Genomic DNA, 15,396 nt, shown 5'->3' on the forward strand with positions numbered 1-15,396 from the left:
AGCTGGCGAGTGTCAGTGGACCCTGCGCCCCAGCTGCCCCGGTGCTTTTCTGAACGGAAGAGGGTTGTCTTGATTTGTTTTTAATCACAGATATTCTGCAGTGCAGAGAGTATACTACAAAAAGAAATCATTTTGTAACAGCTAGTGCTAACTCAGCTGCAGCAAAGGAGCTCTTTATCATGGGTACCACTCTGTACAAAGGGCCTCTGTGGACTACTCTCTTCTGCTTCCTCTCTTCCGCCGTCCAACCCGGAAGTCCCGCCTACTCACCCAGTATTGGCTGCTTTATTCATTAGGAGATGGTTCACAAGAACAGCACCAGGCCTATCCGCAACAACAACTTCTTACAAATTAGAATAGGTGGCCATGTTTCTCACGGGACCTTCTCAAACTTATGAGTATCTCAAATGTGATAGCCATTGATATTTTCTTAATTGATGTTACATAACATAATAAAGAAATTGAGTAAAAAATACAAATATCTATACAAACGCATTCTTTACAAAATGTGACAGAAGCACTCATGTCAACTATTATCCTCATTTCTACAACTAGTCACATGGCCTTAGCTGGTATTTATAACTACCTTCCTCTACTACCCATTCTGTATTTCCTCCACCCTTGGTAAGCACCTCAACAGCTCTTGGCTCTTTTCCTGAAGAAGTGTTCCATACCTTCATTGCTGAAGGGGCTGTTGTAGTTTCTTGTTGATTTTAATCACAAGACATGATAGCACCTTGAGACACCCTAAAGGATCTCCTGTACTCGAGACAATCTTTCTTACCTCCATTTTGGAGAATCCAATTTTCCCATGTTGTGATTGGATCAATCGCCCTGCCTAACACTGTTACTCCTTTCTTAACCTGTTTGCTTAAGGGCATCAGAAGCCCAAATGGCCCAGAGGAAGTCTGAGCTTCAGCTGAGTGGGATGTTTGTTATAACTCTTGGCATTGAGTAAACCTTCCCCCTCCCCCAACCCCATCCCAACCTGCATTACCATTTACTATGCTGAGAAATGACAGTACTAGCAGTAGATAGTCAAATTGATAATCTGATTTTTCCAGCTCAGTGGATCCTAGTTAAGTCCTAGTTTCTAGTCAATGGTGAGTGGGAAGCTTATTAAAATAATACACAAAGAATGATTGAAGAAAGAGCTACATGTAAGACAAAATATATTATCTTGTACATTTTTAAAAAGAAAGTAGTTGGGCGGTGGTGGCGCACGCCTTCAATCCCATGGGCAGATTTCTGAGTTCGAGGCCAGCCTGGTCTACAAAGTGAGTTCCAGGACAGCCAGGGCTATACAAAGAAACCCTGTCTCGAAAAACCAAAAAAAAAAGAAAAAAAGAAAAAAAAAAAAAAAAAAGAAAGTAAAATTGATAACTTCGTTTACCAAAGTTTTATGGTGGATTTAAAAAATAGATTGTGTATAAAGTATTATCTTTTGTCTAAACTGCTATATTTTGGTATAAATAATATTTATTTTCCTTCATGAACTGTGGAGCTCCCTGTTGAGAGATTTTTATACAAGCAGCGCCTTCAATAAAGATCTCATATCTACTAATCTTGGATCAGTTTTAAATGTTTTTACATTGAAAGCTTGTTTTATCCACCCAACACTTATTAAATTCCCTAGTAAAAAATCACTGGAAGAAATCCATTGTACTTTCTCAGAATGTTGGGATTAGTTCTTCAAGATGAGAAATAATATTTGACCAGTGTAGAATATTATAGATGATTTAAGGAAATTTAAATTTTTCTCCCAATATAAGAAGTAAGCATCTTAGAAAATATGAAAAATTAGAGCATCCAATGTCTGCAACAAGAAAAAATTCAATTAACAGAACCCAATCTTAATATTTATGAAACTCATGAAAACTTGAACAGCTGTATGTCCAAAATTATTGGAAATATGGTATCTTAGCTTCGAGGAGAATGGACTGAAAAAATGCTCTAAAAAAAGAACACTTCTTTTTAATTTATTTTCATTTCATGTGAATGAATGTTCTGCCTGCATATGTGCCTGTGCATCAAGTGCATGCTGATGCCTACAGAGACCTGAAGAGGGCATTGGATCCCCTGGAACTAGCAATGCAGATGGTTGTGAACTTCCCTGTGAATGCTGGGAACCTAATCCAAGTCCTCTGCAAGAGCAGCATTTCCTCTTAACTGCTGACCCAGCTCTCCAGCTTCAGAATAATTCTTAGGATGAGGCTTTTGCTTTATTCATGATAGTCTATAGAATATTTCAATGACCCTTTTTGATAAATTGATGGTATGTACTACTATGTATTTGATCTCCATCATACTACTTTGTTGCTGAACACTAAGAAAGAACACACAACCCTTTATGACACAAGTGCCTATATACCTGTTTACTTCTTAGACTCTGATAGACCACTTGTTTTGCTAGTCTTTGGAATTAGAAAGAGTGTCAAGTACACAGAAGCCAGAGTCATCTTGGCCAGATGGTGTTTGATACAGATGGATGGTTAGTTGTCATGCAGATCTCCTAGTTGGTAACTTGTTGCTGCCATCTGACTCAAAGAATCATTCACACACACTGGCTGTCAAAAGCATCTTCTCTTCTGTCTGTTTTAGCTGTCATGTCTGTGCTCTGTACAGAAGTGTTGACAAGACATTACTGTTGTACATTTTCAATGTGGTTGTTAGTGAGTTTTCTGTTTGTGGGGTCTTTGATAGTACTGGAATGCACTTGCTTTGTAATTGTAGTAGCGTTTAAAATAATGTGACTGTGCATCAATTTTCTGATTTTTTTTTAAAAAAACATTTTATGCTATTTGTTTGTTTATTTGCAGTGAACATAATCTTTTGACTTAAAAAAAAAAAAGTAAACATGTTTTACTTAGTTTCAAGCATCAAAAGCAAGGCCATTTACCCCTCCATTTCTTCAGGTCATTTTTGAAGGCACATCAATTTCTTAGATATTTCATTAACAATTTAATTAGCGTGTTATTCAACTAATATACACTGAACATCTCAGTATATGCCAGACTCTCTGTGACACTAGAGATTACAGAAACAAATAGTCCCTGCCTGTCAGACATGTAGACAGATTAGAAAACCATAAACCCATGAAAAGTCCAGAAGAACATGAACCACAGTTCCACTGTATGCCCAAGTACACTTTCAGCATATTAATTTTTATGTAAAAAGATTTTTGCCTTGGCTTTATAATACATTATCATTTGATTCAAGAAACATCTCAAGGCTTTTATGTGAAATGGCCGCTGATATATTAACTTTCCTAGCTATTTAATACGTTTCAGCATTATTTGTTATAATATGATATAGACAGATGTGCTGAAGTGTTTAGGCTGGAGAGAAGAAGATGAAAATTAATTGGCAGAAGTGCTCTGAGTTGGTTCCAAATGAACATACATGGTGTTTTGGTTTCTTCACGGAAGTTGGGAAGTGTGCATAATAGATGAAGAATGGCCTGAGAGTTGAATAATTTCAACACTTATTCTTAACCTATCTCTAATTTGCTAGGGTTTTTTTTTTTTTAACCTGGTTACTTGCTCAAGGATGTATGCACCTATCCAGATATAGTGGGAAAATGGGTAATAACTAAAATTACTTGTTTATGTTATAAAGAATTTTAAGGTCTTTGAAACACAAATGTTGTAAATGCATAAAGCACGTAGGGAAGACCTAGTATTTTGCTGATTCTCCCACCTGAGAGAGCAGAGATAGCCCAGACACTTGAAGGTGTTAGGAGTTAGCTGATACATTTGCCTCTTTCTTGTAGTCAGTCTACCCACTTTTCCAGCAGTTTGGGTGCCAGTGTGTATAGAATAAGAGAAACATGGCTCTGTATTAGACTTTGTTGGGATCTAGGGCTTGATAACCTAGAGCTTGAATTCTCTAAGGCTGAGACTTCTCCTTGAATCTTTCTTCTGTTTATAATAATCAGCATATATTTAACATTGTTTGTGAAGCTCTGTGGGGAATGTCAAGTTATGTAAGACTGCTCCCAGGTAACATACAAAGCTAACATGCCAGTCAGGTTACTTACCCACTTTCTCAGTTACAAGTGTCCTATGTATGAAAGTCTGTCTTTTATTTGAGTAAATATAGTGGGTTTTTTTTTATTTCTTTTATTTATATTTGAGACATAAGGAACAGATCTTTGATTTATAAGGAACTTTAGGCTTACTTGGGACCTGAAAATAATACAACTTCATTAATTGTGAACTTTAGTTTTAATCAATTAAAAAGCTCAAACATCTAGTATATAACAAATGTTGCTATAATTATTAGAACCCTTTTCATGTTTTGAGAAATTTACATTTAGTCATTTGTAGAAAGTATCAGAGACTTTCATACTCTGTGTGCTTTCTTAGTGCAGCTCTTAAGAATGTACTCATTAGCCAGGCGGTGGTGGCGCACGCCTTTAATCCCAGCACTCGGGAGGCAGAGGCAGGTGGATTTCTGAGTTCAAGGCCAGCCTGGTCTACAGAGTGAGTTCCAGGNAAAAAAAAAAAAAAAAAAAGAATGAGAATGTACTCATTAGGTAACTGTGATCTGACACGTTGAGATTTTTTTTTGAAGGTTGGCATATCTGTATGTCTAATCCATGTCATTTTCATTGTTTAGTTTTCATAGTCATAATAAAATAGCAAGATCAAATGAAAGTATGAGAGGATTATGCCTCTTAAAATCTGTAAGTAGAGTTTTTATATAATAAAAATTAACCTTGTTGTTCTCGTATCTGGCCACAAAAGTTTTAGAATTTATATTTGTTTCTTTGGCTTTTATAATCTTTACGTCTGGGTACTTATTCCATGGATTTATATACTCTAAAAATTAAATTCAGTGTTTAAGACATAAAATTTTGTTTTAAGACTGGTTTGTATTTTTAAAACATAACTTTAATGTAGCACATACTTTATCATTCATGCTTTTTTCTTATTTACAAGTATTAAATTTCAAATTATAATTTTTATCTTTACTGAAAGACCAAAAAAAAAAAAATAGTGTCAAACTGTTGACTGGAATTTCTTTAAATAAGATATTTTTTTTAAAAGTTGTCTATTGCTCTAAGTGTTTTAAGTCACTGATACTAACTATAATGGAGTCAGTAACTCATGAATAGATTGTTCAGTTACCTGGGTCGGATAGGAAGCTTCTGTGCTTATTAATAGAAGTAAAGCATCTGTCAGTGAGGATCAGGCTAACTGGGTTTTGTTTTTTGTTTTTTGTTTTTTTTTTTTGTCAGCAGACTGAGAACTATGAACAAAGAATACGCGAGCAACAGGAACAGCTGTCATTTCAACAAACCCTAATTGACAGGCTGAAATCACAGCTACTTCTTGTGGATTCTAGTCGAGGTACTCGTTTCTTTTCTTTTTATATATTTCTGGTAACTTTAGAGAAAAGATAAAACCTAAGTATTTCTTTTTTATCTTGAGATAAGAATCATAGTACCAGCAAGAATCATAGCACAGCTATACATTATGCTTGTTTAATTGAAACTTAGAGGAGATGAGGAAGTGGATGTTCAAATATTTTGTAGGCTGGAATCCTGGGTTGCTAATTCTGAGTTCAAGGCCAGCCTGGTCTACAAAGTGAGTTCCAGGACAGCCAGGGCTATAACAGAGAAACCCTGTGTTGAAAAAACAAAACAAACAAACAAAAAATCTTATGGGAAAATAAGTGTTTAGTGGTAAGAAGAACTTAATAAGTAGGCAACTTACCATGGTAAATATTACACAAATTATAAAACTAGAACTTAAAATATATTCTTTGAAATTACTGAGATTGTGTTTTTGTTTTTTGGTTGGTTGGTTGGTTGGTTGGTTTGTTGTTGTTGTTGTTTTGTTGTTTTGTTGTTGTTTTGTTTTGTTTGAGACAAGGTCTCACCACGTCGCCCTGGCTGTCCTGGAACTTACTATGTAGGCCAAGCTGGGCTCAAACTCACAGAGATCTGCCTCTCTCTGCTTCCCAGAGTGCTGGGATCAAAGGCTTGGGCCACCAAGTCTGTCTTTATTTTTATTATAATTATTTTTTCCAGGGCTTTCTACTGATGTACAAGTGTTTTGTCTTGCAGATAACAGTTATGGCTATGTACCTTTGCTTGAAGACAGTGAGAGAAGGAAGAACAATTTGACCCTTGATGAACCACATGATAAAGTGAAACTAGGCACACTGAGAGATAAGCAATCAAAGGTAGGAAGTGCTGTCAGTCTCCCTTTTAAGCGGTCAGACTTCACAGAGTTATAGATTATCTAGTTTATATGCTCACACAGTTTGAATGGGTAAAACATGGGAAGAAGGCAGACAATATATTTTTTCACCCCTAACATTGATTCTTCAGAAAGTAGCATTTAAATGCTGATATACAATATATTTCATTTTTTCTTCCTGAGGCAATGACTCACCACTGAAATTTTTTTAAAGAGTTTTTTTTAATGAATTTTATGTGTGCACCATATGCGTGCAATGCCTTCAGAGGTCAGAAGATGTATCAGATCTCCTAGAACTAATTACAAATAGTCGTGAGCACCTTGTGGGTGTTGGGAATTAAACCCAGGTTCCGGATAAAAGCAGTAAGTGCTCTTCACCACTTAATCGTGCTCTGGCCTCGATCGTGTTATTTTTAATTATGTATGTCTGTGTGCCTACATGTGGATGTGTGCACATGTAAGCAGATGCTCATGGAGGCCAAATGCAGTAAATCACCTTGAACTGGGGTCACAGTTGCTTGTGAGCTATGTAGAGAAGGTGCTAGGGACCAATCTCAGGTCCTCTGCAAGAACGGTATACACAATTTACTAATGAGCCATCTTTCTCCAGCCCCCTACCACTAGAATTCTAAACAAAGTTCTCTATCTGCAAACATGATATATCCTCCTAAATAGCGTTACTTATATTTAAGATAACCCTTAAGCTTCATATTTCCTAGTGTTTTTTAAAGATTTATTTGTTGGTGTGTGTCTGTATGTTAGTACAGTATGTGTGGGTATATGTGCCTGTTACATGCTCACAGAACTAGGAGAGAGTACCAAGTGTCCTCCACTATCACTCTCTACCTATTCATTTGAGGCTTGGTCTTTTCAAAGTTTATTTGTGAGTTTTATGCTTGTGAGTGTTTTGCCTGCATGCCTTCATATGTACCACATGTGTGCCTGCTGTCCATGGAAGTCAAAACTACTGTGTAGGTGCTGGGAATCAAACTTGGGTCCTCTGAAAGAGCAACAAATGAGTTTAACTATTGAACCATCCCCCCAGCCCCAGAAGTGGAGTGTTCGCTGGATCTGGGATGTGCATTTTCTTCTAGGTTGAAAGTCAACAAGTCCTAGCCATCCTGTCTCCACCTCCCTTAGTGTTGGGGTTATAGATAGATACAGGCACTCTGCTTGCTATTGAGTACTAAGACCAGAACTCCAGTCCTCACAGTGACACATAAGAGTTCTGCTGAGCCATCTCTCCAGGCTTCCTACTAGTTTCCCATCCCCCTCGTATCATAAGCACTTAATGAAGTATAAGTTTTAATAAAGTAATAAAACTCTAAACTGAGTTAAATAGTACTATAGAAAAATAATCCTACGTTTAAATTGTTTTCTATTTTTTCCTTCAACTTTCTTTGCTTGGCTAGCTTATTTCCAAAGAATTAATAATGCTGCACCAATTGTACTGTATTTGTGGACAGACCATGGAACAAGGTCTAAAGAAATAAACTCTGGGTAAGGAATAATTATAAATTCAGTGACTTATCATTATCCTTGTCAGTGACACTAGTGAGATTTATGTCATAGCCATATTTTAATTCTTTGAATAGCTCATGAATTTCATTTCTTATGTTGTAAGCATTTAATAGAAATAAATTAAACTACATTTTAAATTTCTCTTTTTCTTTTATGTTATCTTCAATCCAAAGGGCTAGCAGAAACTGAATGTTTAGACAAGAAATCTATTCTTTTTACATTCATACTTATTTTTCTTTTTAAAGTGTTTTTAATTAAAATGTGACTTCATCCCTTTCCCTCCCTGTTTCTCCCTCCAGCCCTTTCCAGCTACCCTCCCCTGAGCCCCTCACAGGCTCCCCTTTCTCAAGTTGATAACCTCTTTTTTCTTGATTATTATTACAGTGTGTGTATGTGTGTGTGTGTGTGTGTGTGTGTGTGTGTGTGTGTGTGTGTGTGTGTGTGTGTCATTTTTGCTGTTTGTATATATGTGGTTTCAGGGTTGACCATTTGGTTTTGGACAACCAATAAGGGTGCTTATCACTGAGAGAGACAAATGATCCCTCTCTCAGTAGTCACTGCGTGTTCTTTGTCTAGGGGTGGGACCCCAAGAGATTTCCCTCCCAAGTTAATGTCCATTGATACTGCCATTGTTCTGGTCTTGTTTATGCAGCCATTTCTAGGAGAGATGTTTCACACCTGAATTCTTGGTATTCTGGCTCTTAAAGTTTTCTTACCGACCTCCTGGTATTCTGGTTCTCAAAATTTTCTCCTCTCTTCCATTATGCTTCCTATAGATGAAAGAACAGTGATGTCGCTGTATCCATCTGTTAATCTCTGCACTGTGTGTGTCCAGTGTGGTTTTCTGTTCCTATAGATGAAGGAACAGTGATGTCGCTGTATCCATCTGTTAATCTCTGCACTGTGTCCAGTGTGGTTTTCGGTGTTGGTTTCCATTTGCTGTAAAGAGAAGTTTTTTTGATTTGGGGTGCGAGCTACACTTGAATATAGATTTAGACTGTTGTGAGGATCACTCTGGTCTAAGAAGGTAGCAACAGTAGATTATTTTCTAAGGCCCAAAACCTCACTAGCCCAGAAGCTAGATAGATTTCCAGTACCAGGCATGATTTCCCTCCTGTTGTGTGGGCCTTGAGAATTTTCCATCTTGTTCACCACAGTAGTTACATATGCTTTACACTGTCATGTAACTAGTTTCTCTAAAGTTACTCAGAAATTAACAGCATAAAAAACAAAAATTATTTTCTTGATTTCTGTGTCAGAAGATTGTTAGACAACTGTTGACTGCCACTGATATGGGGGTGCCACTTATTGCACCTTTCTGTGTGTCTTATCAGGATGGTTATTGTCATGGTTCATCCGTATTGCAGCTGTTTAATTACATCTCCTTTGTAACATCTTTCATAGTGTATTCTGGAACCACAGGAAGGAGACTTTCAGATCTTTACCAGCCTATCAAAAGGAGGGTTTCTTATACCTGGTTCTTGGTTTTTTGTTAGTCCGTGGTTCTTGAGCCAAGCACAAATGGCTTGGCTTCCTCCAATAAATATGTATATTATGTGTGTGCACATATACTTATGAACCATGTATAATCTTAGGTAAATATAAAATAATACAATTCCTTGATACTTTCTCAAACAATCTTGGTGTTACGTGTTCCTTGTTCCTCCTCCCTCTGTACTAACCATCCCCCTCCCACCCAGTTGGAGGTGCAACCCACTCCCTGTGCCTCCTCTTCCTGTTTCACATCATCTGCATCCTGCTACCCCGTTACCTCCCCCACACTGTGGTTCCTTGGTTCTTTTGGTTTCTGTAGTTACTCCATGTTTTCTACTCCTTTCTGAGGACTTGCTGCTAGGAACCACAGATGACAGAGAGCATGGAGTATTTGTCTTTCTGGGTCTGAGTTGTCTCACTCAGTATAATCTTTTGCAGGTCTACCCATTTACCTGAAAATCCTGAGTTCCTTCTTAGAGCTGAAGAGTATGCCATCGTGTATGTGTGCCACTTCTCATTATCCATTGTTTTGTTGAAGGCCATTTAGGTTGTTGCCATTTCCTGGCTATTGTGACTAGGACTGCTCTGAACACTGCTGAGCAAGTGCCTGTGCAGGGGAATGTCAAGTCCTTTCGGCACATGCCAAAGAGTTAGACCAGATCATATGGTTAAGGACTTCCCAAACTGGCTTCCAGAATGACTCTAATAATTTACATCCCTACTGACAGCGAATGAGGGTTCCTCTTCTCTACAGCTTCACCAGAATTTATCAGCTGTTTCGTTGATCTTAGTCATTATAACGGGTAAGATGAAATCTCAAAGTAGTTTTAATTTGCATTTCTCTAATCTCCAAGTATGATAAACAATTTTTGAGGTATGTCTCAGCCAGCTTTATTTTTTCTACTGAAAAATGTTTAGAGCTCTAGCCTATTTTTCAACCGTGTCATTTGTTTTCTTGACTCTTTGTTCTGTTAGTTCTTTGTATACTCTGTATGCTAGTCCTCTGTCAGATGGATACTAGCAGATTCTCTCCTATCTGTGGATGGCTTCTTCCCTTGCTTACTTTTGTGAGGTCTAGTCGTCAATTACTGATTGGTCTTAATTTCTAGGCAAATGGAGTCCCATTCAGAAAGTTCTTTCCTATACCTATGTCCTAGAGGTCTATGTGTGCCCATGCTTTCTTCTAGCAGTTGTAGTGTTTGGGGTTTTAAATTTGGAGTCTTTGATCTACTTGTGAATTTGATATTTATTGATCTGTACTGAATACGTTATAAATAAATTCACTCTTAGCTAATACAGATGAGAAATTGTGACCTAAGAATGGAACTTTGAAATATATGGTTATATTAGGTGTTTTGATTTTTTTCAAAATGAAGCAGTCCACACTTACTTCCTATTTTGTAAAATCTGCAGGATGAAAGTAGGAAGGCATGGAGGAATGGGTAGGATATAGATAAACTTTAAGGTGTACTTTAAGATGTTGATAATATTTAAAGAAAACAATTAAATAAAACCATTTCTAGAAGTTATATTCCTAATAAGTTGTCTTTGTTTCCCTAGGAATTAGTAAGTTAGCAAAAACGCCTTTAACCAGTAAAAGAAGGATTTACTGCTACCCGCCTACAGTTCTTTTGTCCTCGTGTCTGATGAGTAGCTTGAAGATAAGTTTTCTTTAGACTATTCCTGTTAGAATATGCCAGAGAGGAAAGGCTCTTGGACACTTTGGCAAATTGCACTTGTGTGGCTACCTAGAGAAATGAGACATGAAGCAAAGGAATGAGAGGTAGTTGGGGCAGGGGGACCATTTTAGAAAATTTGACTTTAAGAAACATCAACTTGGGTTGGGGTGTAGCTCTGTGGCTGAGTGCTTGCCTAGTATGTATGCTTTCTGGCTTCAGTCTCCAGTACTGTAGTGACTCAACCAATCAATAATATTTAGAGTTCCGCTTGTGTTTGTGCTGTTCTTATACAGAAAGTATGCAGGACATTCTAAAAAGAACATAAAGAGGTCAAGACATCAAGTCTTATCATCAGATGACACTCAGTATTCTTTTTCAGAGTTGAAAGAATGTGCCTATAGTTCAACTCTAATAACTGAGTTTCATATCTTGCTCACCACAGTAGTTACATATGTTTTACACTGTCATATAACTAGTTACTCAAAACTTACTCAGAAACTTAACATCATAAAACAAAAAAAAATTATTTTCTCAATTTCTATGTGTCAGAAATTCAGGAGTGACTTAGCTGGGTGGTTGTGGCTCACAACCTCTCATGTTGCTGAAATCAAAAGTAGTCAAGGATTATAGACTGAAGGCTTCACTGGTTGGAGGATGCACTTCCAAGATGGCTCACTCACATAGCTTTTGGCAGAAGGCTTTGCCATATGGGTGTCTACTCATAGCCTGGCAGCTAACTCTCCTCAAAGTAAGGGATCCAAGAGTAAAGTGCAAGCTGCTTTCTGTGACCTAGTCATGAGCGTCACGTACCTTCACTTCCACAGTATTCTGGTCTTTAGAAGTATGTTGTCAATCCTTCCAGGAGCAAGAATCAAAGTCTGTCTTTAAAGCATCACAGGCATTGTAGATTAGTCTTTTAGGAAAATGCAGGGGGTAGGGGAGAGGGGGTAGGGGAGAGGATTAGTCCAGCATCAGATGATGACAATTCGTTTCCTGAATCCTGGGTTTAAGCTCAGAGGGAGAAATACCATAAGCTATGATCTTAAGAATTTGAAAAGTTATAAAAGAGGATGTTAATGGACAGTGAATAGAGAACTAAAAAAACATTACATATTGTTTCTAATTTTTATAAACAACTTTTAAAATTGAAAATATTTATAAATAAACTAATTTATGTGAAAAATGCACCCTCTTCCCTTCCTACCACCCCACCCCACTCCCCACCCCTGGTGTGTGCACATGCATGGAATTTGAGTTCCTTATAAGCTTTGAGCACTCATTTTGCAGCTCAGAGTTCCAAATGCTACCACAGTTCTTCCAAAAACAACATGGTAAAGTTTGTCACAGTCCTGGTACCAACTTCTCTATTACTTTGCTTTCTTTTGCTGTGATAAACACCATGACCAAAAGCAACTTGGAAGAGGAAAGGATTTATTTCATCTTACAGTGCATCCTGAAGGGAAGTCAAGGCAGCAGCTCAGGGGAGGAGCCTGGAGGCAGGAACTGAAGCAGAGACAGTGGAGGAATGCTGCTTATTGACTTATTCTCTGTGGCTTGCTCAGGTAGCTTTTTTTTTTTTTTTTTTTTTTTTTTTGTGGCATCACCCACAGTGGGTTGGACCCTCCCACATCAATCACTAAGAAAATGCCCCACAGGCAGGCCAGCCAGATGGAGGAAACTCCACCCTTGAGAGTGTCTCCTCCCAGATGACTCTAGTGTATGTCAAGCTGGCAGAAAACAACTAGACAAATCCCTTCAGTTTTTCTGTGGGTCGTGCTTGAAGACAGTATGAAGCTCACAACCATTAAGCATCCTGGCCTTTTGTGGTTTTTAAAATATTAGGGTAACAGGTCTAGGTCTTGGCTGGCATCTTCATGCTTGCCCTGTGTGCATTGACAAGCTCTGAACTTCTGGTTGATTTCCAACTTAGGCATATGTAGGTAAGTGCTGGGCCCTGTGCCTTCCTTCACTACTTTAGGCATTATTTTCTGTTGCTAGTCTCTTAAACTGCACTTTTTTCTTGTTTAAGTTGCTGTATATTATATATAGTCCAGATTTTGTATCAAGAGAGCATAACATACAGATAGATGACAAACATTTAAACAAATTAACATTTATCATTTAAATAAAACTTAAATTTTAGACTTTTCATCAAGTCATTAATCACAAAGGTATTTCTATAGTAAAGTTATATCTAATTTATATCATCTAAGCATACTACTATATGTAACTTTTCTAAGAATTTGCAATGGAATTGACTGAAATGTTAAAACCATTGCTCCTGTGTCCTGTTAGTGCTCACTTGCCTTCCCCTCTTCTAATATACAGAAATGGGAGTTGTGCTTAGTAAACAGCGGTATATACCAACTTGGGGCTTATAGAAAACTAAAGGAAAATGTGTTTTATATGTACCATATTAAAAGAATCCTTGCCTTTTCAGTAGGAGCAAATGCCCCATTCTACCTTCTCCCAACCAGTTTTATTTTCATTCATTAGAATTTTAAATTTTTCCAAAGTTATCAAAATTAGATATCACAAAATCTAAGAAAAAAATGTTGATATGGAAAACTTTCTAATAAGTCCCTTAAGTTTAAATTAATACATATTAATTTATATTAACATTGAAAGAATTTTAGAAAAAAATGTATTTTATATATATATATGTGTGTGTGTAATACTTTTTAGAAAAAGAAAGATAGAAATCGCATCTTCCCTAACACTTAAGCAAATTGAGTATTTTCAGTATAGCTGACTTTTCTCCCCTTTTGTCTCCAAGTTGTCATATTTTCCACATCCTGCCCCTCCCTTTTTTCTAAATTATAAAGACTACAAAATGGAGTTGGCATATTCTTTCCAGCCTTGGATTCTTTAAAACATGAAAAGGCTGTTTGTTCCTCACAACCTCAATAGGTAAGGAACAGACCCCACATATACGCACAGCAGCCTCATTTGTCTTACTATTATGTTAAAATCTGTCATCCTAAAAGCTCTCCACATCTGTTCGGAAGATACTGATTCTGGTTTTTGGTTTGGAGGTTTGGGTTTGGTTTGTTTTTTCGTTGGTGGTGTTCCCCCACCCCACCCCCACCCTGGGGACAGGGTTTCTTTGTGTAGCCTTGGCTGTCCTGAAACTAGCTCTACAGATTAGACTGGCCTCAAACTCACAGAGATCCACCTGCCTATGCCTCCCAAGTGCTGGGACTAAAGGTGTACAACAACACCACTTAGCAAAGACATTATATTTCAGTGTTTTAGAATGCATCTACATTTAATTTGTTGTATTATTGTTTTGTTTTATATTTTCTTTATTAAATTATATGCCAGGAATCCATCCCCACATATACAACATGGTTGTAACAGGAAAGCTCTTAGCTGTTATGAGTATTATTCTTTGATGCTACACCAAAACTTAGTAACAGGTAGCTACTTTTTAAATTTTTATTTGTGTGCATATAAATGCAATGATATGGAGGTCAGAGAACAACATGTAGGAGGATTCTGGTCTCTCTATCATGTAGGTCCCAGGGAGCAAACTCCAGTAGTTGTGGTAACAGGTGCCTTTACCTGCTCAGCCATCTCACTGGCCCAGTTTTGTAACTGTTAGCTGCAATGTGACATCTGAAGCCACATCAGTGAACTCCTCACCTACTTAACTGCCAGTGGTCTATCTTACATTTTGACTGTCTTTTTACTTACGTATGATTTTAACATAATGAGTTAGATAGTTGATTATTGGCTTGCTGAATTGTATAGATTATAGATCTTCCAAGTGTTGACTTATTAGATGATATTTAAAAATTGAATTTAATGTCATCACCAAGCTCACCACATAAACCTTTTAAGTATTGGGCAGCTGTCAAGCTTACTATAACAGGTACAACTTTTCCAAAATTTTAATTCTCACTTGAAAGCTCAAATTTTATCATTGGCAACAAGTCTTGTCACTTGTTTTCCTTAAAGTGACAGGCTAGCTTCATTTGCTTTTGAGAAAAATGTCTGAATAACCGTAGCCTGCATGTCATTCATTCTTTGAAGTGAAAATAGCATTCTTTTTAAAAAGTGACTAGTTCATCTCACAACTAAAGCATTATGCAAGTCTCCCCAAGACAATCCTTGCACTTCAAGACACATCAGAAGCTTCACTTACAGCTACTTTTTGTGCAATCAGTGTAAATGCCAGTTCAGTAAACACTGCACATACCATCTTAATACTACTGTGAGAATATCATTAACCATATTGCAGATGCCAAAAGGAAACATAGACAATGTCAAAGAAAACCGTCTGTACTAGCCATAGCATAGAGAGCAGTAAGGAATCTATTTGCCTTGCCCCCACCTGGGCAGGCGGAGCTTACAGAGACCTCAGATGGATGCCCATACTTACGTGAGTGGAAAGGAACCTGTAGCCTAGGGAGTCCTGCGCTTCACAACAAGCACCAGGTTAGCTGGATCTTTGAGGAACTATCTGGTCTTTCAAGTTGACTGTCTGTAAA

General features: G+C 37.4%; 1 protein-coding gene across 9 annotated transcripts in view; it reads left to right on the forward strand.

Moving 5' to 3' along the window:
- The window catches only part of Tank (TRAF family member associated NFKB activator), a 74,357-nt gene that overhangs the window by 40,932 nt on the left and 18,029 nt on the right, over positions 1-15,396 (forward strand). For 3 of the 9 annotated variants that reach the window (XM_029473604.1, XM_029473601.1, XM_029473592.1), the window contains 3 exons: positions 4,621-4,687; positions 5,243-5,354; positions 6,074-6,192. The exons of 1 other annotated variant lie outside the window; for it this stretch is intronic. In XM_029473604.1, the coding sequence (XP_029329464.1) occupies positions 4,661-4,687; positions 5,243-5,354; positions 6,074-6,192 (258 nt within the window). In that variant the 5' untranslated portion in view covers positions 4,621-4,660. The remainder of the gene's footprint in view (positions 1-4,620; positions 4,688-5,242; positions 5,355-6,073; positions 6,193-15,396) is intronic. 5 more of the 9 variants (XM_029473588.1, XM_021151212.2, XM_029473607.1 and 2 more) reach the window with 3 other exon arrangements.

This window comes from Mus caroli, chromosome 2, assembly GCF_900094665.2.
Source record: "Mus caroli chromosome 2, CAROLI_EIJ_v1.1, whole genome shotgun sequence".
In the NCBI taxonomy this organism is placed as follows: Eukaryota; Metazoa; Chordata; class Mammalia; order Rodentia; family Muridae; genus Mus; species Mus caroli.